The sequence below is a fragment of the Mercenaria mercenaria genome, chromosome 9 (genome assembly GCF_021730395.1).
Source record: "Mercenaria mercenaria strain notata chromosome 9, MADL_Memer_1, whole genome shotgun sequence".
Lineage (NCBI taxonomy): Eukaryota > Metazoa > Mollusca > Bivalvia > Venerida > Veneridae > Mercenaria > Mercenaria mercenaria.
Window position 1 is genome coordinate 27,660,236 of NC_069369.1, and position 23,153 is coordinate 27,683,388.

General features: G+C 35.1%; 2 protein-coding genes across 2 annotated transcripts in view; one reads left to right on the forward strand and one right to left on the reverse strand.

The window, feature by feature from the left end:
- Nucleotides 1-1,545: 1,545 nt before the first annotated feature.
- On the reverse strand, nt 1,546-19,448 carry LOC123546072 (uncharacterized). The gene is made up of 8 exons (XM_053551087.1): nt 19,336-19,448; nt 16,114-18,064; nt 13,980-14,189; nt 13,379-13,567; nt 11,689-11,821; nt 8,376-8,584; nt 7,608-7,791; nt 1,546-5,261 (listed from the first exon to the last, which is right to left on the reverse strand). The coding sequence occupies exons 2-8, from the start codon at nt 18,062-18,064 to the stop codon at nt 3,005-3,007; spliced, it is 5,133 nt and encodes a 1,710-aa protein (XP_053407062.1). The 5' UTR covers nt 19,336-19,448; the 3' UTR covers nt 1,546-3,004.
- The window catches only part of LOC123546787 (uncharacterized), a 37,367-nt gene continuing 25,201 nt past the window's right edge, over nt 10,988-23,153 (forward strand). The window contains exons 1-5 of the mRNA XM_053550479.1: nt 10,988-11,367; nt 11,703-11,852; nt 20,548-20,637; nt 21,054-22,533; nt 22,766-22,999. Of these exons, the coding sequence (XP_053406454.1) occupies nt 21,078-22,533; nt 22,766-22,999 (1,690 nt within the window). The 5' untranslated portion in view covers nt 10,988-11,367; nt 11,703-11,852; nt 20,548-20,637; nt 21,054-21,077. The remainder of the gene's footprint in view (nt 11,368-11,702; nt 11,853-20,547; nt 20,638-21,053; nt 22,534-22,765; nt 23,000-23,153) is intronic.

Genomic DNA, 23,153 nt, shown 5'->3' on the forward strand with positions numbered 1-23,153 from the left:
AGCGTGCAAGGGAGGCAATGCAAGAAATTAATGATTTACCCAAATCCGCGTAAAATACCAGTTGGTCATTTTTTTTTTTTACATGTAATCATGTTGGATAAATATTTGCACAGCAGGAGTCCCAACTAGACCATGAAGATGTGTGCAGTGGAGTTGAAAGAATTAATTTTCCTTCTGTGTATGTACATTAATAATATCACCTAAAAATAAATTAATTATTGTTAATATTATCATTATTATCTACTAGAATCTGCTACTACTACTACTACAGTACTACTACTATTACTATTACTATTATTATTATTATTATTATTATTATTATTGTTAATCGCCCTCTAATCAGCTACTGTTACATAACCGCTGATAAGCAGATGGGAGTTGTTTATTGGGTTGGGGAGGGGGTGGGGACTTCAAATCGATATACTCTAGTAGTGGAATAGTTTAAAGGTGTTGATTAAATTAATTTATGTGTTGATAAATTTGATTTCGAGTAATACGGGATCTAAAAGTATTTACTATAGTATTACAAAAAAATACAAAAACACAATTAAGACAAATAGAAAATATAAAAATATAATTGAGGGGGTGAGGTTGATCAATTTCTAAACCTAAAGGGGATGTTTTGACCAAAATGGAGGGGAGGGGGGGGAGGGGGTTGATCAGGAGAGTTTTGATAGGGGACGTTGTGACTTGATACCTTGTCATGCGTTCAAGTATCTGTGCTTTAAATATCATCAAGAAGTCATTGATTATCAGAAATTGCTACATAGCATTATCCAGTTCTAATCATATACATGTATTCTTTATATTTGAAATGTTTGATAAACTACAGGAACTCTAGCTTGTATGATCTACCTTTATCGTAACATTTTTGTATTGATATATCGTGTTATTTCTAGAGCGGCGCAGTGGGGCGCGATTTTAACCACAATGTTATATGTAGCTCTACAGTTGCAGTGTTCGGTTGAATAGTTTGAAGATGCTTATTAAAAACCATTGAAGTTTATAAAAACTTTTTTGATGAAACAGTTGTACTTTTTTCAGGTTCTAATCAATGACAATGGGACAGAGACATGTCATCCAAGAGGCCTCTCTTTGAGTGTGACAAGTCAGATAGTTGCTTACTCGCCAGATACTCCTGTACCGAGCCACTGATTACTGATGCATAAATAGTGCATGGTCTTCTCGAAGTCTATAGTCACTGAATGTTCTTATAATAAGTTAAAGATGGCATGTCCAGTTTCGATATCATTTATGTTTCTATTTTCAATTGGACGTTTTCAGCTTCCCAAAGGCATAAAAAGGGGGCCTCAGTGGCCAAATGGTTAAGGTCGCTGACTTCAAATTACTTGCTCCATATTGATGTGGGTTCGAGCTTCACTTGAATTTTTCATGTGAGGAAGCCATCCTGCTGGCTTACGGAAGGTTGGTGGTTCTACCCAGCTGCTCGCTCGTGATGAAATAATGCAAAAGTCGCCATATGACCTATAATTGTGTTGATGTGACATTAAACCCAATAAAATAAAAATAAATAAAACAGAGACGTCAATAATCGAAAAATATACTTATTTGTCAACCATGCATCCTGGTCATATGACCAAGTTTAAAATATCTGATTAACAATCACTATGGCTTCTTTACAACGTCAGTAAATAACCAATGTTACAATACTTAGTTTTCAAGGTATTTTCAGGGACTCTTGAGAAGGTAAGGCATTAATCAGGTTGCGACATAAAACTGACAAAACAAACTGAAGTACGTTTTGTGAATTATCTGCATCGAATCATAGGCGGTAGCTAACTATGTCGATTTTGCGATACCCTATAAAATTTTAATGGCTTTTTTGCCAAATGTTTAAAGTAGAATAAAGTATTTAGCTTACAAAATCAAAAAGAGCGAAAGCCAAAAACATACACTTGACAAAATTTTAATGCTTTCATGCAACCTTCATATTTAACTACAAGTGTATATTTCTGCAATCTGTAATACTTTTATAAAAAAAAGTAATGTGGTAATTTCAAACTATACCAAAATGTCAACGAAAGCGCCAATGTCATTTTATTCATTTAATGATTTAATATCATCTTTGAAAAGTCGCAAAAAACAAAAATATTAAGAATTGATAAACACACCAAAGATTTATAAGAAAAGAAAATAGTTAGTAAACAGAAAGATGTCGGTTTTATGTCATATCTAAGAAAAACATATTTTTGTTTGATTTGTATAACTTTAATCTATTTAAAAGCCAACATTTACAACAGAAGATGCTTGTCATTTTTCACATTAAACAACAACAAAAAAATACAAAAAAAACCCAAACAAACAAATGAAATAAGTGACCGAGTATTGAAGTGGTAATACAGAACTCCCTTACATGCAGAAACTTTCAATAGTGACCTTGACCTATGACCGACAACCATAAGTCATGTGTTGACACATTGTCTCATCATGGGGAACATTTGTGTGCAGCACTAAGATAATCCATCAATACATATAAAAATTATGGACTGGAAACAATGTTTACTTGACCTTCCATAGTGACATTGACCTTGACCTATAAGCATAAGTTATGTACGTGCATAATCTACATATTGCCCTCTATTCACATACCAAGTTTTATGAACCTAGCTTGAAATCTTTTTAGTAATTGCAGAATTCAGATTTGCAGACGGACAGACGGACGGTTAAATGTGAGTTTGTGTGACCTTTTAAACGGAAAGAGATCGTGAAATGAATAAGGTTGTATCAGAAAAGTTGCGACTTTTGTGTATTCCTTTGGTTTCAATGTTTACATTCAAACAATTCATTCATTGTATTGTTAACAAAATTCACCACACCTATGTGTTATTATCTGTCAACTATTTATTCACATAAAATGTATTTGTACAGATGAAATATGTACAAGCATACGTTTATTGAACTACGTTTGATTAACAGTTGGTATTTATGATGAAAATACATTGAAAACTTTGATCGTCACACAAATTAAGAAAATACATGTACGTTAATTTGCAACCTCTAAAGTAACATTAAAATTTCCTACGTTATGTGTAACAATACTTCCTTTACTTTGCTTGCTAACTTTTGATTTTGCTGACATTTTCCTTTCTTTAGTCACTTTAGCGACTAACATTTTGTCTTTATTGTCTTCATCTCCAAACATTTCGTTTTCATCTCTTAACTCACTTCCATCGACTGCTTCCCAAAATCGTTTGATCTTTCTTTTTTCCCTTTCTATCTGTGCGGGATCTCCTTTCTCCTTATCTACCACGTTGATTTGAAGCTTAAGTTTGTCTCTAATTGTTACTTCTTCCGAGCGTGGTGCTCGTTTCGCTCTTTGTTGTTCCCTAAATAGCTGTAGTGTCTCTTTATTCACTTTTACTCCATTCTTCCACTCAATTGTTTTCGTTAATTTTGGAATTTCATGTTCTTGTTTCGGTGTATTGTTATAGCTTTGTATGTATTGAGCTCGTCCTACCTCATGTTTGTTGTTAGAGCTTAAAGTGTCATCAAAAGGACCTGCTTTTTTATTTACAGTATATGTTTTGAACGTTTTCGCAGATTTCAGTGCCATCGCCGCATTCTGCTTTTGCGGCTTATTTTCGTATTCCATGTCTAAATCTTTATTTGCTTTGTCTGTATTTTTTGAAGTTTGCTGAACAGTCGCGCCTTTGGATGCTTTATTTACGGTTCGATTCGATATTGGAACCCGAATATCCGTTTCCTTCAGGGAATATGCTGACAGTTCCTTTTCCAAACTAATCTCATTTCCAGGGTTGGCATTAGAATCAGCATATACCTGTTGTTTGCTATCCTGAACGCGATGTTGTTTACTAACTCCTTTGTTTTGATGATTTGAATAACCCTTAGGGGTAGATGCTAGTTGACGGTGCCCTTTTTCCTCCTGCATTCTTTTCTCAGACGATTTCTTTGCAAGAAATGTGTCCCTCCGCACGCTTTTTCTTTCCTCGCCTTTTCTATAGCTATGACTATTCAGTTCATCTCCATCAGTGTCTCTGGCTTCTTCGTTATGTTCAAGTTTCTTTTTCTTTACTCGTTCCTCAAATTCTTTAGCGAGAAAATCCATGTCCATCATATACTGGTCTTCACGTTCCGTGTCGATCAAATGTCTTTCACGTCTGTTCCTTTGCTTTCGTACGCCTCTAAAGTTTTCAGACCGACTCGTCTTACTTTTTCTTTCATACCATCCGGTATCGTTATCATCGTTAGCCTCATTAATATTTATTCTATTAATTCTTTCAAACTTTTCGCTCGTATCATCGTTGTTAGCTTTTACCTTATACCTGTCATTCGTGTCTCGAGTAAAGTACTTCTTTGTTTCTTTTACAAAAGCGTCCATTTCCATCTTTTCTTTCTGTGAAAGTGCCTCTTCTTGAGCTAACCTTTTCTGTTTAGAGAGTTTCTCCCTTTCTTCTTTAAATGTCTCAAAAACTTCTTCAGCAATCTTCTTCTTCCAGATATCATCACTACTTTGTGTTTTTCTCAGTCTTAATTGTTCTTCTCTGTGTGTTAGTTCAGCATACTTTTGTTTTCTTTCAAACAGTTCTTTGTAAGAATCAGCTTTTGATTTTTGAAAAACGAAATCAGATGACCTCTGAAAAACTCGATATTTCTTCTTTCGCTGTTTCTTTTTCTGTTCCTCCTTCCTTTCTTTCAGAAATTCTTGTGCCTTTTTAATCAAAACCTCCCTATCCAATGGCTCAAGCTGTTGATGCCTTTTAGGTTCTCCGCGATTTTCACTTTTATTTCGCTTTTTTGAATTTTTATAGCCGGTGCTCTCCATGTCATCATCCATTAAATGCGTCCAGGCATCATGGATCAGACGGTTATGTTTCTCCAAATTTTTACTAGAAAGATAGGGAACATTTTTATCACTGTTTTTCATGTATTCTAACCTTAGTTTATCATCTCTGGTATTAGAAGAATTTCTTTGCTGAACTTTTTTCTTGTCTGCTTTCGATTTATCGGCGTTTTCTCCTGTCTGTTTTGTTGGCGGTGTACTTATTTCTTTATTCTTTTCATTTTTGTTTACTTCTTTGTTTGTTTTATCGTTAGAAGTGTCGTTTATGTGCTCTTTGCGACTTCCAGGTGTGCCTTTGTTTGCTTTTGTGTTTAGGGATTTGTTGCTACTTCCCTGTGATCTTATGCTTCTTGCTGATAATCGATCTGGAGTTCTACGGATAGCATCAGCCCTTGTTAACACTTCTTGCCTTGATGGTTCATGTGGTTCAGTTTCCACTCTGTAATATAAATCTCTTTTGATTAGTTTTTTTTTCTATTGCCATGATAGATGAAGAAATTAACAATTAGCGACACGTGTAAAGTTAAAGGTGTCTTATCTAACGTGGATAATCGACAAAAGAATCCATCTTGAACGGATGGAACAAGTACCAAACTCTGATCATGATAGCACTCGCAACCGAGAATCGAGCAAAGAGTTGCTGGCTTAATTACTGTGCAACAATTACTGACAGTCTGCCTATACGAGACATTTAAATTAATTGCTATATTTTATAAAGACATAGAGGATATTTGTTTGTTATGAGTGAATATGGAATATTTCTTGCATACCAGACGGGGATTTCCGGTATTTTTACCGGTGCTGGAAAAATCCATCTTACACCCCGGGGTGTAAGATGACACTCGTGCTTTAAATGACGTATTACGAACTACACATATTTGGAAGACTGATGTAGTAATTTATATTTTATTTCAAAAAACGGAATAAAAATCCAATACCTTGACAGTTCCTCTTTGTTCCTGATGGCATATTTCTCGATTCAAAACACGTTATTTTATCAAAAAAGTATAACGTTACGCTGCAACTGATAAAACAAAACCGGAACTAAACATTGTTATTTGTCTTTGAAACCTCATGACGTCTTTCCTGTTTACGGCCGTTGGTTTCCCGCGCTTTGTTTAAATACGCTGCTATAAGAAATAGTTGTAAAATGAAAGCCGTTCGATTGACTTTATTTTTATCATTATTTCTTGATATCGGTATACAAGAAAAAGATCCTGTCACTGTTTATAGGTGCATATAGGAATATCCGGCTCTCGGATAACTGTTTAGGCGGTAACTCGGTAGGAACCTCGTTACCGCCTAAACGGTTACCCTCGAGGCCGGAAATTCCCATCTGCACCTATAACCAGTGAAAGAAACTTATAATCTCACAGAAAAGAGAGAAAAATTTTAATATTTTCACGAGCGCGTAGTGAAAATGTGAAAATTTTCTCACTTCGAGGTGAGATATATTTCATATTCAGGAAAAACAAACAAATGTTCTTTTTATTTTATGCTTAATTACGTTGAGATGTGCATTTTGCAATAAATTTTAATATCAGCGCGAGAAACAGACGCGCGAAAACAGACATGACGTCAGACGTGTTGTGACGTTAGAAAGACGCACACAACTTTAAGTTCCATTTTATTTTATTTTTTGCTGCATAACGTTATGATATTCTCATTAAGTAAAATAATTTAAATCGAGAAATATACTATAAAGAACAAACTGCGACTACAATTTTCATCCTGTTTTAAGCAAATGATTTAAAATTCATACACAATGTACAAGTAGATCGGCATTTACGGTGAATGATATCAGTGAGTGATAAAATTGATAAAACACAGTATTTCATCAGTTAGCATAAAATAAAAGATCTAAAATTAAATAACGTAATTTTCACTTTAGTAAGGTTTTAAAGATTTCTTAAGATTTTTTTTACTATGGAGAGAATTGTTTTTAATTTTACATACATCTACTTCTATATAGGTCTATATTAGATCTACATCAATTTCAGTGATCATTATGGTATGTCACCATGCTCGTTTTTAATGTATAGACAGGATAAGTACATGACCAACGTGAAATTGGTAGTCAAATATGATATTCAAGAAACGAAGCAAACTATGAATCAAATTTGACTGTGTTGTAAGCTTCCGAAGGATTTTTTTTTTACTTTTCATTTGTGTAATCCAACTGATAAAATACTTCTCACATTTTCAATTGATTTTGAAACAAGCAAACTTTTAAAAAGAAAGTTAAAACAGACATGATGTAATTTCTTTTAATATGCACAGTTGGTATTAGTCAGATATTACACATTCTACTATTGCACTAGTTGGATTCAAAAGAATCGGATTCACCAAAATACATCTGTTCTGTTCATGTGTCCAGTGTAAAATGCTGGCCATGAAATAGCGCAAAACTTAAAAGACAAAGTATTAATTATTATATGCTTTTCAATTTTTTTTTACTACGGAACTAGGATAGCGATGACTAGATAGGTCAGTCAATATCAAAATGTTATTATGAAAGTCAATGAACAGAGTTAGCCGAACTCTAACATTAATTCAAAGGTATACCGTATATCTGAAATAAAAAATAAGATGCCGTCTTTGATAGATGTTATGATACGAGTATTAAGGAAACAAACTAGTACAAGCGTTATGAACTTCAGTACATCATAAGAACCCGGTAAATCGAACTCTTAAGTGGCATTTTTAGACGTTCCAGACAGTTATACGTGTGTCAGGTTTGTTCGAGTTAAACGGACTTTGAGTTATCAGTGATGTTTGAAAATACCTGAGTTTTGTGTGAGCACGTGTTCTCAATGCCTGTGTAAGATATTGCGTCATCACGTGGTTAGTGTTTACCAGATGTAGTTCCTTTAACTTGATACCATTTCCGAGGCTGAGACATAACTCTATAATATTATCAATCAACTGAAGACTGCAGTGCTCAATTTCAATTCTTTCTCTCAGTCTCCCTGAAACGCAACATAAAAACACCGGTTCATTTGATCTACATGTGTATTCGTTCCGCAGTCTGTAATTGTATTACAACACATTTGAGATGACCCGGACAACGTCAAGAATTTATAAGTGTGATATTGCATGTTTAAATATTATTCATATACCATCTGCTTAAAACTGTGGTTCTAAGGTATTTTCCTCGTACTTCAGTGGTGCTGACTCATCCTTTGGGATCATGGGACCCATCATTCAATGTACATTTTGTAAAATTAGCAAAGCCGTTGTTATGGGACTTAAGGAATGTTTCATATCTCATCACATCTCCAGAATCATCCCGGTAATTATTTCTACATGATTGCATTCTATGCGTCCTTACACCTTTTATTTGTATACATGTGGAATTCTATATTAACTATCTATCAATAAATCAGTCATAAATCAGAATCAGAATTGATAATATTATCATTGTTAGGTCAGAGTTTTTATTTTGGGGATACAACCTTCGTGTAATACTTATCTTAAAAAAGGCATTTTCCAAAACGCTTTCGTCCACCGATTTAATAAACTTGTAAAAGCACCTGCCTTTTTTTTAACTTACCAGTTCCAATAAGTGGCATTGCAAGAACCTTTATTCGATTCTGATTGGCTACGTAGAATACTTCAGTATTTATGCTGTCCATTCGGGAGAGGTTCTTCTGATTAATATGATGAATGGGCGTGGCAATTACACTGTGTAACACTTTTCGCATGCCCAAATCACCAGCATCACATATCAAAACATTACCCTCGACAAGTGTCTTGTTTGACCTGGAAAATACAGTTGAAGTTCTTTAACCTTTAGCCTGCTGGCGGCAAGTGATATATTCAGCCTTTGCGACCAGTGCAGACCAAGATTCGTGCAGGCTAATCATGGTCTGCACTGTTCGCTATTCCGTCAGTAAATTTTCAGTTCACACCCCTTCGTATAATAGCCAAAATTGAATGGTGGAGCTGTCCATTTTAGAAATGTAGCAGGCTAAGGGTTAACAATATTTTGAAACTGGCTGAACTATGATTAGATAGTGTTCTTCAAGAGTACACTAATTTTCCAATAGATGAATCAGTTATTCGCTTTAAGACCTGATTACGTTTATGACCTTATTTTCGATGAAGATGATTCTATACTGAGTGCCAAACGGGAACATATTACTACTTCTTATATTTCAAGACCAGTTGCTGGTAATAACAACAGATTTATCAGCCTCCGCGCAGGAATATTGTCAAACAATCTACTGTACCGATAAGGGGAAGTAACACTGTGTTGGAGTTCGCAACGCTCTATATAATTCCTTGGTCACAAGGAAGTTAGATAAAAAAAGGTGTATGGTTGTTAAACACGACCGCTCATTTTGCGAAATTTTTCGTATAATTTTTTCCAAAGAATGTTTGCGAAACACCTTTTCCAACGGTTATTTTTTCAGATATACCTATATAATATCATCAAAACTTTCAAGAGATACAAAATGTCATACATGTAAATTTGCATGATTTCAATCTGACTAAAGTACATATCCTATTACGCTACGCATAGGATCTGAGAACGACCTATTCATTGCCTCGTTCTGACGATCCTTTCGCTAGCCAATCAGAGCCTAACTTACAACATCTTGCAAATCTACCTGTAGCCTTGACTTTTGATATTTACAATTTTTATGTCATAATATATCAGATAGCCGGTTAGCTCAGTCGGTAGGCCACTTGCTTTGTAAGTGAGGGGTCCCGGATTCGAGCCCTGGAATGACTGCACATTTTTCTTACTCTTTGACATTCGAACAAGTCGTCTGATTGGATAAAATAAAAATAGCAATACTGGAAATCCAAAATATACAGAAGACGTATGTGAATGGGTCGTTCTCAGATCTTCGTTTAGAAGATCAAGTACTTTAGTCAGATTGGCATGATTTCAGCCTATCCGTTAACAGTAAGCTGTTAACACAGGATTTTTTTCTAGAATTATCTCAATTTGTGACTAACAGAGTAGAAACTTTAAATCTTTAATAATAGAAATAACATGTGTTTTTTTTATTCTATATTTCAGTTTTCGACATCTTAAGTGGCATTCCTTGACAACTGACCAGTATGTGCGGGACAACTGAAGTGACATTTTTCGACAACCGACCTCTTTGTGCGGGGCTACCGATTTTGCATTGCTTGCAAACGATATGTATGCGGGAGCTACCGAGTGGTATTCCTTGTCAACCGGCCGCTATGTGCGGGACTACTGAAGTGGCATTTATCGACAACCGACCTCTGTGTGTGGGGTTTCCGAAGTAGCATTCCTTAACAACCTACATCAATATGTGGGGATTCAGAAGAGCCATTCATCGACAACCGACATCTATGTGTGGGGCGTCCGAAGTAATTCCTTGATAAACCGACACCTATGTGTGGGGCTTCCGAAGTGGCAATCTTTGGCAATCTACATCTATGTGTGGGGCTTCCCAAGTGGCAATCCTTGAAAACCGACCTCTATATGTGAGGCTTCCGAAATAATTCCTTGATAACCGACCTCCGTGTGTGGGGCTTCCGAAGTGGCAATCTTGGCAACCTACATCAATATGTGGGGATTCAGAAGAGGCATTCTTCGACAACCGACATCTATGTGTGGGGCGTCCGAAGTAATTCCTTGATAACCGACCTCTATGTGTTGGGCTTCCGAAGTGGCAATCTTTGGCAACCTATATCTATGTGTGGGGCTTGCCCAAGTGGCAATCCTTGATAACCGACCTCTGTATGTGGGGCTTCCGAAATAACATTACTTGACAACCGACATCTGTGTATGGGGATCCTTTCCGAAGTGGCAATTCTTGACGACCGACATCTATCTATGTGTGGGGATTCCGAAGTGGTATTCATTGACAACCGACCAGAATGTGTAGGAATACCGTATGTGTGGCATTCCTTGATAACCAGGTATGTGTGGGGCTACCGAAGTGATATTCTTCATCTTTTATCGGTTTAGATCTAGTAAGTTTTCGACAGAAAATCTACCTATTTTGAACATGCAATGGGAGCGAACTATGATTATTTACAGTGTTATCACCGTTTTATCAGTGTTTTTCCTCATTTTCTGATGATTCAAGGGGTGGCGGAAGAAGGAAGATAGTCTCAGTTTTGGTATGGATCGGCACCAAAATTGTGAAAACGCGGGAATTATTACTAGTATATAACATTTACTTTTACACTTGTATCCGAACGGAGTTAAACTACTGCTTTGAGTTATAACTTAAATTATGTAGAAAACAAACCTTGATTGCTTATAATGTTTACAATAATATCTGTTTTGAGATAAGGAAAGTAACAAGTCAGCCAGTTTAAAACCGAAATTAATTTTAGATTCATTAAGCAACGTGTACATATTCATGGTACGAGGAAGTAAAAATAGTTTGTATGGTATCCAAGAAGGCTGTGATCAATATTTTCAACAATGTAAATCGATCAAGTTTAAACATTTGAATGAGGTTTATAGTGTCGTATATTCTACTTTAAACCATTTTAAAATATCTATAAACTTTAGAGCCGCGATAAATGAAACAGGACACGTTTTACAGGTAATATTAATTTTCCGTTTTAATTGTGATGAAAAACATGCATGGGCAAATTATTTGTCTATCTTAATTGCTAATTTAGCCATTAATGATTGTGTTCTAGGATTCCGTAACGTGTTAAGCTGTATTTTGTTTTAAAATATTTTATATTACGGCTACAAATGTTCTTAAAAAAATTGAATCATCCATAAATAACATGACTACTTGATACATGTATACAAATCGTTGGGGGAGACCACAACTTTCAAGTTATTTTCCTGTACTTCAAGTCAGCTTAAGTATTTCATTTATTTTAAGTTGTGAAGACTATAAAGAGTTACGTACCTTGCTGTTTTCAGGGAGGTTTTATATTTCTTTCCACCTAGAGATTGGATTTGCCTGGCCAATGTACCCTTCATGTTAATATCTACAGCACAAACAATCGCCTCAACGCTGTCGTCCAGCTTCAACACAGAACCTGAAGATACACCAATACTATATACACAAAGGTAAGTCAAATTTAATTATAATTTAGGACCGACTACATAGGCAGGTCAAATTCACTTATCAGGCCAGATTGTGACTGAGATTTGACATGAAATCTGCAAACACACAGGTATGTCAACTTGTAACTGAGACTGAACACGGAACGTGCAAACACTTTGGTAGGTCAAATTGTGATTGAGAATAAACATGGAACCTGCAAAAACACACACTGGCAGGTCAGGTTGTAATTGAGACTGAGCACGGAACTGCCTGTAAACACACATGTAGGCCAAACTGTAATTTAGAATCAACACGGCAAACATACGAGTAAACCGGAACCTGTAAACACACTAGGTCAAAATTGTGACTGAGAATTTTGCTTCGTAAAGGCTATCTAAGTAACACCAACTGTCCTTATTAACAATTTAAGGTTTTCTACGCCTGGTAGCTACATGATATGAACATACAATGTATATGAGCACCATGCTTATATTTAATATATGTCCCCATGAGACCATATACGGTGTGACATAGCTCAGGTTGACGGTGATAATTAGAATTTACGATTAATCTTCGGTTTTTGAGTCTGAACCTTCTGGCATCAGTTTGACACACTCTACATGGCAAAAGCTTCAGTTCTCTCCTACCTTTTTTTTTCAAGTCTGATTTTTAGATGTTTTAATCGTTTCGCATCGTCTGGTTTAAGTGATTTATTTTTCATCAACTTATTTTCATTCACGAAATATATCTTTCAATACTGCAAATTTTACCAGTTACGATTGAGATAGTACCAAAATAGAAAATTTAACATGAGCTGGTTATTATGCCTAACAATAGAACAAAACATAAACTGTTTAATAAAAACTAATTCAAACTTTTAACTTAAAATATCCTGTTCATGTTCTTAGCAGTACTGTGTTTTAATTAGCGTCATTGTAATGTTATGAATAGCATGTACATGCAAAAACGTTTAAGCTTTTTCTAAGTGTGTGTGTGTTCGGGTTTAACGTCTTTTTCAACAATTTTTCAGTCATATACTAAAACGACGGCTTTTTCTAAGTAATCGGGCAAATGACTAAACAAGTAGTACAATTTCGGCTTCCATATCTTGGAGGGTAATGTAAATTATGAAATATACTAGCGTGTTCTTTCGGGCTGTTTGATTTAAAATGCTACGTTTCAGCTAATTAAGTCAAGAAGGAAATGATACAGGTAGGAGGAAAGAATGAATAATGTTAACCTTTAGCCTGCTGGCGGCAATTATTCTGCCTTTGCGACCAGTGCAGACCAAGATCAGCCTGCACATCCGTGCAGTCTGATCATGGTCTGCACTGTTCGCTATTCAGTCAGTACATTTTCAGTGAACACCCCTTCGTATAATAAATGGTATTGCCCAAATTGAATGATGGACCAGTCCATTGTAGAAATATAGCAGGGTAAAGGTTAACTGCATTACATGATAAGATAACAGGATTAAAGTTTGATTAGGTAGTTGACAAAAACACTCGTAATCGTGCTCAAGATAAATGCATTTGTATAAACGTATTACCTGTATAGACATGAACTGCAAGCTTTTTCAGTACATCGAAAGTCCACATCTGTTCTCCTTCCCTGGTGTAGGACTGACCAGTGAACGTGACCATGTTCTCACTGCGATGTGTCGGCATGGACTTCAGGCTCACAGCGCTCTGTGAACGCTTTGATACCTCATTTAAATCATTTAACATAGGGTCAATTTCTGCAAAACGACAATTCATCGAACATTCTTTTTTCAGTACAAATTTCATTTAAAATATGAAAATGAAATTTGAAAGCCTCCTTTACTTCTTTTTATAAAGGCAAGCATATGGATATCTTTTAAAGTGGTTAGTTATATTCCATTTCAAATGCAAGTAAGGTGTGGAGACAGAATTATATTTGACATATGATCAGTATTACATTTGCTTGTTTTATGAAAAAATGCAGCTTTTTATGTGTAGAGAACCACCAAATAAGATATAAGATATACACGTACGTGCTGGTAAGAAAATAATACAAAACTAAACAGAACATTACTGAATCGAAGACAAATTACAAAATATTATTGTGCAATAACATGTGCACAAAACAAAACATTTAACAAATTCATAAAATAAAACTCCATTATTTACCTTTGATTATATGATGAGTCATATCGGCCACGCCGGGGGTAGAAGCCCAACTCTCGTAAGCATCCTTGATATAGGTGAGCATGTTGGGATCATTATCCACAAGGTGTATCTCTAGTACTGGGTACATTGGGCCCATACCCATACTGTAATCTATTAGTGCCTTCACATATACCTCAGCTACCAGGTCTTTAGGTATTCCAAAATACGGTTCTGTAAATATTTATTTCGATAACTTACAACATAACAGACGCATTATAATATATATAATGATGGTATAAAATATACAAGTCTAGTGCGTTTGTAAAGTTTCAGATTATTTTATGTTGAATATCACATTCTTTAGGGCAGTTTTTATTTGAGAAAGAAAATTTACATTGTAAACTGATCTATTCAACGCTCAATTATGGGGAATAAAGTGTTCGTGTTTTATTCTTTGATATAATTTCCGATATGCCATCGACCTGAATTAAAAACAGCTGATCAGTAACATCCTATGTGATCGGATTTTTGGCAAACAAAATAACACAAGAACCGTTGTTGTTGTTTTTTGTTCGCAGTTAAGGAATGTACTACACCCGTCACTCTCCCTCCCCCCTCCTCCCCCCACACACACAGCCCCTGCATCGGTTTAAATAGAAATCTTTATAAATATATAGTGCCACGCACACCTAATATACAGACCTTCGTTGTGAATGTTGATCAAATCAATGAGAAGAATATTTGGAAGTAACACTCGTCAAGAAGAGTTTTCAGAATATCATTGAGGATTTAAAGTTTTCACTAGACACAAAGGCTGAACATTTAAAATAGGACTAGGCAGGCTTAATTTCATAGGTTCATTGAACTGACAGGATCTACATACATGTATTTTAAAGGCACTGACCCCCAGAACCCGCCCTCTTAGCTTAACAGGGAGGGCGTCGATCTACGGATCGCCGGGTCTTGAGTTCGATCCTCGGGCGGGCCGTATGTTCTCCGTGACGATTTAATAAAATACATTGTGTCTGGAATCATTCGTCCCCCACCTCTGATTCATATGGGAAAGTTGGCAGAAAGAACAGGTTTGTAATGGTACAGAGTCCAGGAACACCGGTTAGGTTAACTGTCCGCCGTTACATAACTGAAATACTGTTGAGAAACGTTAAACCCAAAACAAAAACAAAAAAAAACAAAAAACTGACCAGCAGAATTTGGCTGATACTTATCCTTCTTTGAACTGAACATTAGATAGGGATAGTACCTAAAATTTCAAATTATGAAAAACAATAAAAAAATATAACGTTGATTGCTTATATAAATAATCTTAAACCGAATATAATATTTAAGTCTTGATCTAATCATTTTCAAGCATGTTATTGATGATTTTCTGAAACTTCTTATTTAATTTCCATGTACTCGCTCTAGTAGATAGTCCTACCTGTCTGGCCATTGATAAATATTTAATCCCCAATTATAACTTGATTATTGCAGAAAGAACTTATGTCAATGCAAAATAATTGTCAAATACATGCATATTGTGTGATATCACAAAATGTTTTAAGACTGATAAAATAAATTCAGATCCACTATTTAAGCTGAAATTTAGATATAATTTTATTTATATCATATTACACATTATATATAAAAACAAGAAAAAACTCTTCAATATTTACCATGAAAATGGACATTTAAATGAAAGACCTATCACTAAGTTTTTCACTACACAGTTACTGCATTCTGCCTTTTAATTTTCGTCATACAGGTGTAAAGGTAAATGCAAAGTAGGATTATAATTTGGGTAATTGATTGATCTCTAGTACTATGTCTACATTAGAACATGATTTTTTTCTTAATTTTCTTAATAATCTTAAAAATGCCAAATCAAGAAAAAATAAATATAAGCTTTATTATGAAGACAGTTTACCTCCGGTACCCAGTTATAAACGCTTTTTAATTTTGAATAGAACTTTTATGTTTCTATAACATATAATCTGTCAATAACTAAGTTTCAAAGCCTTCTTTAGAAATATAGCAATATTTTTTCTTTGTTGTTGTACAATTTCGAGGTCAGTGCCTTTAACACTGATTCAGGAAAATAGAATGTAAACACGTCCATAAAAAAGAGAATGTTCTTTTTTACGTCCAGCATATTTACCTGATCCTATTGTAGGAATTCCTATTCTCCTGTATTTGTGTGTCTCTGCAGTCTTAAGTGTATCATAGAGCGCTTTATGCAGGTCACTTGCACAATCTTCCCAAACTGTGTACTTCTGCCAAATTGGGGAAACCACGTGAATCATACCTAAAGCCGGAAGTTTACCTGCTGAGGTTACAACATTTTCACCCATATTTCCTTCCCCGTGTAATCGCAAGTGAATATCTAGTTCATCTTGAATCTTCTTTCCCGCTTCCGCGAATAGAGTTCTTGCAATGTGATCGCCTTCTTTTAAACTTGGTGCAACTACATTGACCAATGCATCCATGTTTGAAAGTTTTGAAATGTCATGTTTGTACATGTAAATATCCAAACCATTCACATTTATGTTGTACCGTATGGTTGGTGGTGGTTTCTTTGCCTTTAAAACTGGGCGTTTCTGACGTGTTTTTGCATTAACTTTAGTCGTTTTCTTTGTTGCTCTCTCCCCAGGACGCACTCCTTTGTTTCCCCGTTTTATAGCAGGCGCTTGACGTGGATCTGTCACACTTGTTAAAACTGATTTCGAATGATGCGTAGGATTATATCTTTCATTTTCTACCAAGTTCATTTCTGGATGAACGACCAGTTTACCAATTTGCTCAGGCGCAGTGGAATTTTCTGAATTTGTACTTTGTGGGTGTGGATTTTGAAACTGTGGATCGTTAACTTGATGATGAACATAAATTCTGTTTTGTACAGGACGAGCAAGGTTTCTTGCAGGGTATAGATTTGTTTCGTCCTCTTTTACCCACTTTGCCTCTCCTAACGCTGGATTAGACGAGTCTAGTATTCCATCTCCATTGAAGCCATCAAGTAACTCCGCGTTTGCTACGAATGGGTTGGATGGTCTTTCTTCAATGTCATCTGCGTTATTGACATTGCTACCTTCTAATGGTTCTTTGTTTATAGGATAAACAAAGTTTGGTGGTCTAGGAAAATTTGAATTATCAACGCGTGGTCCCTGAGAGCTAATACTAATATTGGATGATCTTGTTTGACTCTTCAGTCTTGATCTAGAGCTGCTTAAATTAAGCGTTGTTTGTACCATTTGTTTTGGTTTAGGTTCCTGATCTGCCTCTTCTATAGATTTATCACGTCGTTTAGTTGGGCCTGACATTTCACTTGCTATTTCGGACGCCGGATGTCCATAAAAGGAAGCCGATTTTATGGAGTTAGAGCTCTTTACAGTTTCAGTGAATTCATTTTCTCTGGCAATGATCCCAACATGAAGTACCCACTCTTTCTTTGCCCGAATGACATCCATCTGGTCTCTAGCAAACAGCCATACCCGAACTTTATTATCCGGATATTCCTTAAGGGCGTATAGAACCTTATCATCATTTATCTTAGACTTTGCAAAATCTCTTGCCTTCAGGAAGTCTGGTTTCGGAATGAAAAAATCATCTTGAAAAATTCTACTGATCTCTTTTGTAATTCTCTTTACCTCACTTTTCACCTGGTGGTAAACCGAGAAATGACAGTAGAGTTCAACATATTCCGGATTTCGCTTTGTTGGAACTGCCTTGATATTGAAGGATGTAACTAACTTCAGCTTAGCTATGTCTTCAGCAAACAGATGATCAAATTTCTTCGCATAGTCGCCATGGAAACGCCATATAACATTATTTCTATTTGGGTAACCGACTTGACACGTTATACCAGTGTCAGGAAACTCGTCGTCTTCGACCCAGAATCTCAAAGTCTCCACAGCCAGCCCTAATATTTCTGTATCCGGACCGATAAGTTCAAGTGTTCCTCTGTTTTTGTCATACTGATATCTCAGACCGAAATCACGGACTATTTTCGTTCCGACCTCATTGATGCCGCCCTGAAGTCGCCGGAATTTATCAACAAGGACAGGATCAATACGCAGCCGTGATTCGTCACCTTTACTACCTTTCTCTACCATCTTAAAATATAACGATACTTGTATTAAATACGACTAAAACATCTCAAATAAGTTGAACAGTAGTTTTATCTAAGTAAAATGTCAGGTGTTCAAGTTTTATTGATAATATCAAGGCCCTTTAAGGGCATCTGACAAGTGCAAATGCCTACCCATATATAAGAACGCCGAAACTAGAATTGTGTTTGCTGTCGGTTATATAAAAAATAGACACACATCTTCTCTCGGTAATCAAATATAAGTATACTAGATATGATATGTGGCCGTTTTCTGTTTTATATGGTGACATAGTACCGCCACACATTATTTAATTTACTTTCGTGTAAATTATCTATAGCAAGTGGAAACTCGAAAACTTTCATGAAAACTATTAAATTATCTTAACAAGAATATTTGATTGTTAGTGCCGTATAATGAGTGGATAACTAGAATATTTTCACGAAACCTGTTAATAACTACAGTAGAAATTTTTAATGTTGCCTGTTATTGCAAAACCTGATTTCATTTAATAAGTGGAAAACTAGATATTTTCACGAAACCTGTTAATAACTAGAAATTTTTAATGCTGCCTGTTATTGCAAAACCTGATTTCATTTAATAAGTGGAAAACTAGATATTTTCGCGAAACCAGTTATTTCACATGAAAGTTAAGTAGAAAACTCAATTATTTTCATGATACTACTTAACTAACATAAACGTTTTTACGCGGCTAGTTACTATAGATAAACTGTTTTAAAAAGTGTTTTTTTAGATATATATTTATATTCATAAATTTATATTAGCCGCGCCATGAGAAAACCAAAATAATGCGTTTGCGACCAGCATGGATCCAGACCAGCCTGTGCATCTGCACAGTCTGGTCAGGATCCATGCTGTTCGCTTTCATAGCCTATTACAATTAGAGAAACTTTTAGCGAACAGCATGGATCCTGACCAGACTGCGCGGATGTGCAGGCTGGTCTGAATCCATGCTGGTCGCAAACGCACTATGTTGGTTTTCTTATGGCGCGGCTCATATCATAGATATTAAGTGGCCATCTAGATTATTAACACGAAAGTAAGTTAAAAATCGTGTGGCAGTAATATGCCGCCATAGTTTTATGTGTAAGGCTAGCCAAAAGAACATAATTTTATAAATATCCACCAACCCCATTAAAACATTAAGTTCACATTTATATCAACGACGATCATAAAATTATCAAAATTAATACATTTTTACAAATTGTAATAAATGTATACCAATTAATATAGAAATGAAAAGAATAAAATCTTACTGTTTCTATTTAGTCCAATTATGCATACCAAAAAACTTAAAAGTTCTATCGCTGAATGAAATCAATGTTGCGCTTAACAAATTATGGTTACACATTCTTTATATTTCATTTTCATACTTTGGTCAATAACTGTGAATTAAAACAAAAGGACGTTTAAATAGTGGAAATTTGATAGTAGGTACCCTTCAATGAACTTTCGGTTTGAAAGCCAAAGTTGATTTTAATCACTTGAATAAAAAAAACGAATAATCAACTGCAGTGATGTGGCTGTAGGACATGGGTTGAGTTTTAATATATTTAAATTTGGAAAATGCGGACTTTATAATAATATCAAATTAACGGTACATATTGCTTCTTTATTGTTTGTTTTATATTGCTTCCTTTGATTTTTCATTTAAGCTGTGGTTACGTTTACTTTAGGCCTTAAATCAGTGATTTTCTTAGAGCTATTATTTGCAGATCCACTAGGCGAGCATGTTTCTTAAATACATTTCTGGAGAAAACCAGTTACTATTGTCATATAAGAATATTCAGCTGTGATTCACATAGTGCTAAGGGCTGTGGATATTGGAATAGACCTTTTCTTCTTTTTCTTCTTGTCCCTTTAAAATTCCATTTATAACGCTGTCCCTTTAAAATTCCATTTATAACGCTTAAACCTACCCGTAATAAAATACAAAGCAGCGATTACTATCAATTCAATAAAGTTGTCAAAAGATATATTTTAGTCATTAATAACCAGATAAAAGAAATCAAATGAAAGCCATAAACACAGTTTTTAGAAATAACGACAAAAATGATCACAAAACTTGTAATTTCAGTTTTTAATACTAGGATAAGTTATTATGTTCTATAATATTTGATATCTATCTTATTCATGTTTTTGTATGAATACAATTCGAAATAAACGGGGTTGCCCAAATTAGGGTCTGAAAAAAATGCATTTCTTCCTCAAGGTCAAATGGTTAGACTTAAATATTATTAAATTTTACGGAAAGACTTCTTTATTCGTAATATACATGCACCAGTTCCACTAAAGTCTACCAAACAAACTTTGAAGATTTTCTTTTTGAAACCCAGTTGTCACGATTTGATATGATTTCACAGGATTAATCATTTAAATACTGTTTTATTTGCTACAAGACATGACTGCCAAAGGTGGTGCCATTTTTTCATATATCCGGTATTGCTATATATATTGTTCTTTTCCAGATTTGCCTGACCTGTCATCCATCTGTCAGTGTGTACATCCGCCTTCAACCAAAGATTATGATACTATGTATGTGAAACCACCTATTTTATGTAAGTTTAGTTATGAATATTGTTGGCGCTTTCTGATTTAATACGAAAATAATCACTTGTGTTCGTTAAAGTTAATCACCAAGTAAAATTAAAGGCTACCTTTTTTGTCATCTATCACATTCAAAATTTACGGGGTACGGGCAAGGTGTCTCTATTTTAATTCAGTACCTGAGTAAAACAAATATATAGAACGATAAAGACATTCAGATTAAAAAGAGAACTATTGTGTTGCACATGAGTAAATCTCAGTGCATGTGAAACACAAACAGTCACAGTAAGTTAAATTACAAAAATTATACATATATGATTCATGCAAATATAGTCTTATAAAATGATGATAGTAAAACAATTAAAACCAATTACAGATCCTGAAACTTTTATCATTATTTAATTGTTTGCTATTTCTTCTCTTACAGTGCTTAAAATTACTAACTGAAAAAATGACAGCAGAAGTGTCCGTACCGGTAGGAATAGTTAAAGAACTCGAGAAACAACCAGGAGGAATGAATTCGATAAAAGATGATCTGAAACAAAATCACCTAATTGATGTCAAGTATAAAGGAAACGTCTTACATTTGACAGGACATGATGAAAATATTCTTGATATTGCAAATGAATTCCTACATGCGAAAGTTGGAAGGGCTAATGCAACAAATAAAACTTTAGGAGGTAATGGAACAATTGCGTGGACTTACAGAGGAAAGCCTGTTAAACATATTAAATGTTTATTCGATGCAGAATATAAGGAGCTCTTAACGGTCAAATCTATAGAAGCTGCAGAACCGAAAGTGGATAGTTTAGTTATTTCATGCAGCTATGCAGATTACCAAACGGTGAATGATATGCTCAAGAAACTCGACAAGAAAATCAAGAATTGCAAACAAAAAGCTGTTAAAGTAGATATCAAAGATCAACAGCTTGCAAAACGATTTGAAAAGGAACAAGTTGGCAATGATTTTTATTGTTGTTTAATAGTCGACAACAAAGATAAAAGTAAACTTCAGCTGGAGTTTTATGGAAGGGAGGAAAAGTATTATAAAGAAGGAATTTCAATATGGGAATCAATTAAACACGGTGACAAGAAGAAGCCCGCTTCGAGTTCTACATCTACTCGGAATCTAAAGGGAAACGAATCAATGAAAGATAGCAGTATATTGGAGGAGCAGAAAACTACAGGCCAACAGAAATTTACAAATTCGTATCAGACAACTGCTACTGCGTCCCTGCTTGAAAAGCATGCTACAAATACAAAGACATCAGAGACGGACGAGACAGCACCAGTTTCTGTACAAAAAACAATGGATGTAGATTGGGATGAGACAGCTAATGCTACCGGTTCGTCTTCAACAGATTCAACAAATCTATCAAAACCTCAGATGAACGTAATTTCTACTGCTAGTGCCTCTGGTGGACCAGAAGAAAATATATATTCACGTGCTGCTACTACGGAGGTGAAGAAAACACCTGGAAGAACGATAGGTTCTGGCGAAACAGCAAAATATTCTTTTCAAATTGAAAATATGCTTGTTTACGTGTACAAAGAATCAATTACAGAAATTAAAGGAATGGATGCCATCACAAATGCAGCCAATGAAAGGCTCATGCACGGAGGTGGTGTGGCTTATTTCATATCAAAAGCAGCAGGAAAAAAGATGGATCAGGACTGCTATAGCTATATAGCAAGGCAGGGACCTTTACAAGTTACACGGAATTATGTGTCCATTCCTGGCGATATAAAGTGCAAAGGTATAATCCATGCAGTAGGTCCCACATGGTATGATTACACAGACAAGAGAGAAAATTGCGCCAGAGATTTGTACGAGACAATTAAGAATATCCTCATTACAGCAAACAACAAGAAATGGCAAAAGGTGGCACTTTCGGCAATAAGTTCAGGTGATAAATGTATTTGTTTGCTACAAGTAATATCGTTTTGACTTTAACAGTTTTATCAATTTTTATTTTTTATTGCAATACATTTGTAATATAGGATAATGCGTTATTAAATTTCCTGAGCAAATAAATAAAGTCATGACGTATATCTTTAAACGATGAAAATGAAAGAACGAGAAAAATGTACATGTATATCATTTTTTGGTGATTTTAAAGATTTGTTACCATATAACAGGGTTATTTGGTGTCCCGAAGAAACTGTGTGCGGAGATGTACATAAAGGCATTTGCAGATTACGCAACAGAAGCTGATGGCACTTTAAAGGAAGTGCATTTCATTGATGTTAACCGTGAAATCTTAGATACTGTCATCGAAACACATAAAACTTGGATGAAAGACGCAAGTAAACTGGATTTTAAGAACGCTTTGGAATATACATCGGCCGTATCAAAAACGCAAACTAGAAAAGGTAAATTAATTTGATCATTAAAATTTAGACATTTCTTACCAGTAATGTTTGCCGGTACAGTATGAAATATCGCATAATGTACTTACAGTCAGCATAATTATACTCTAGAATAATGTTACATATCAAAATTACATTTCCTTATTACTAAAAGAGA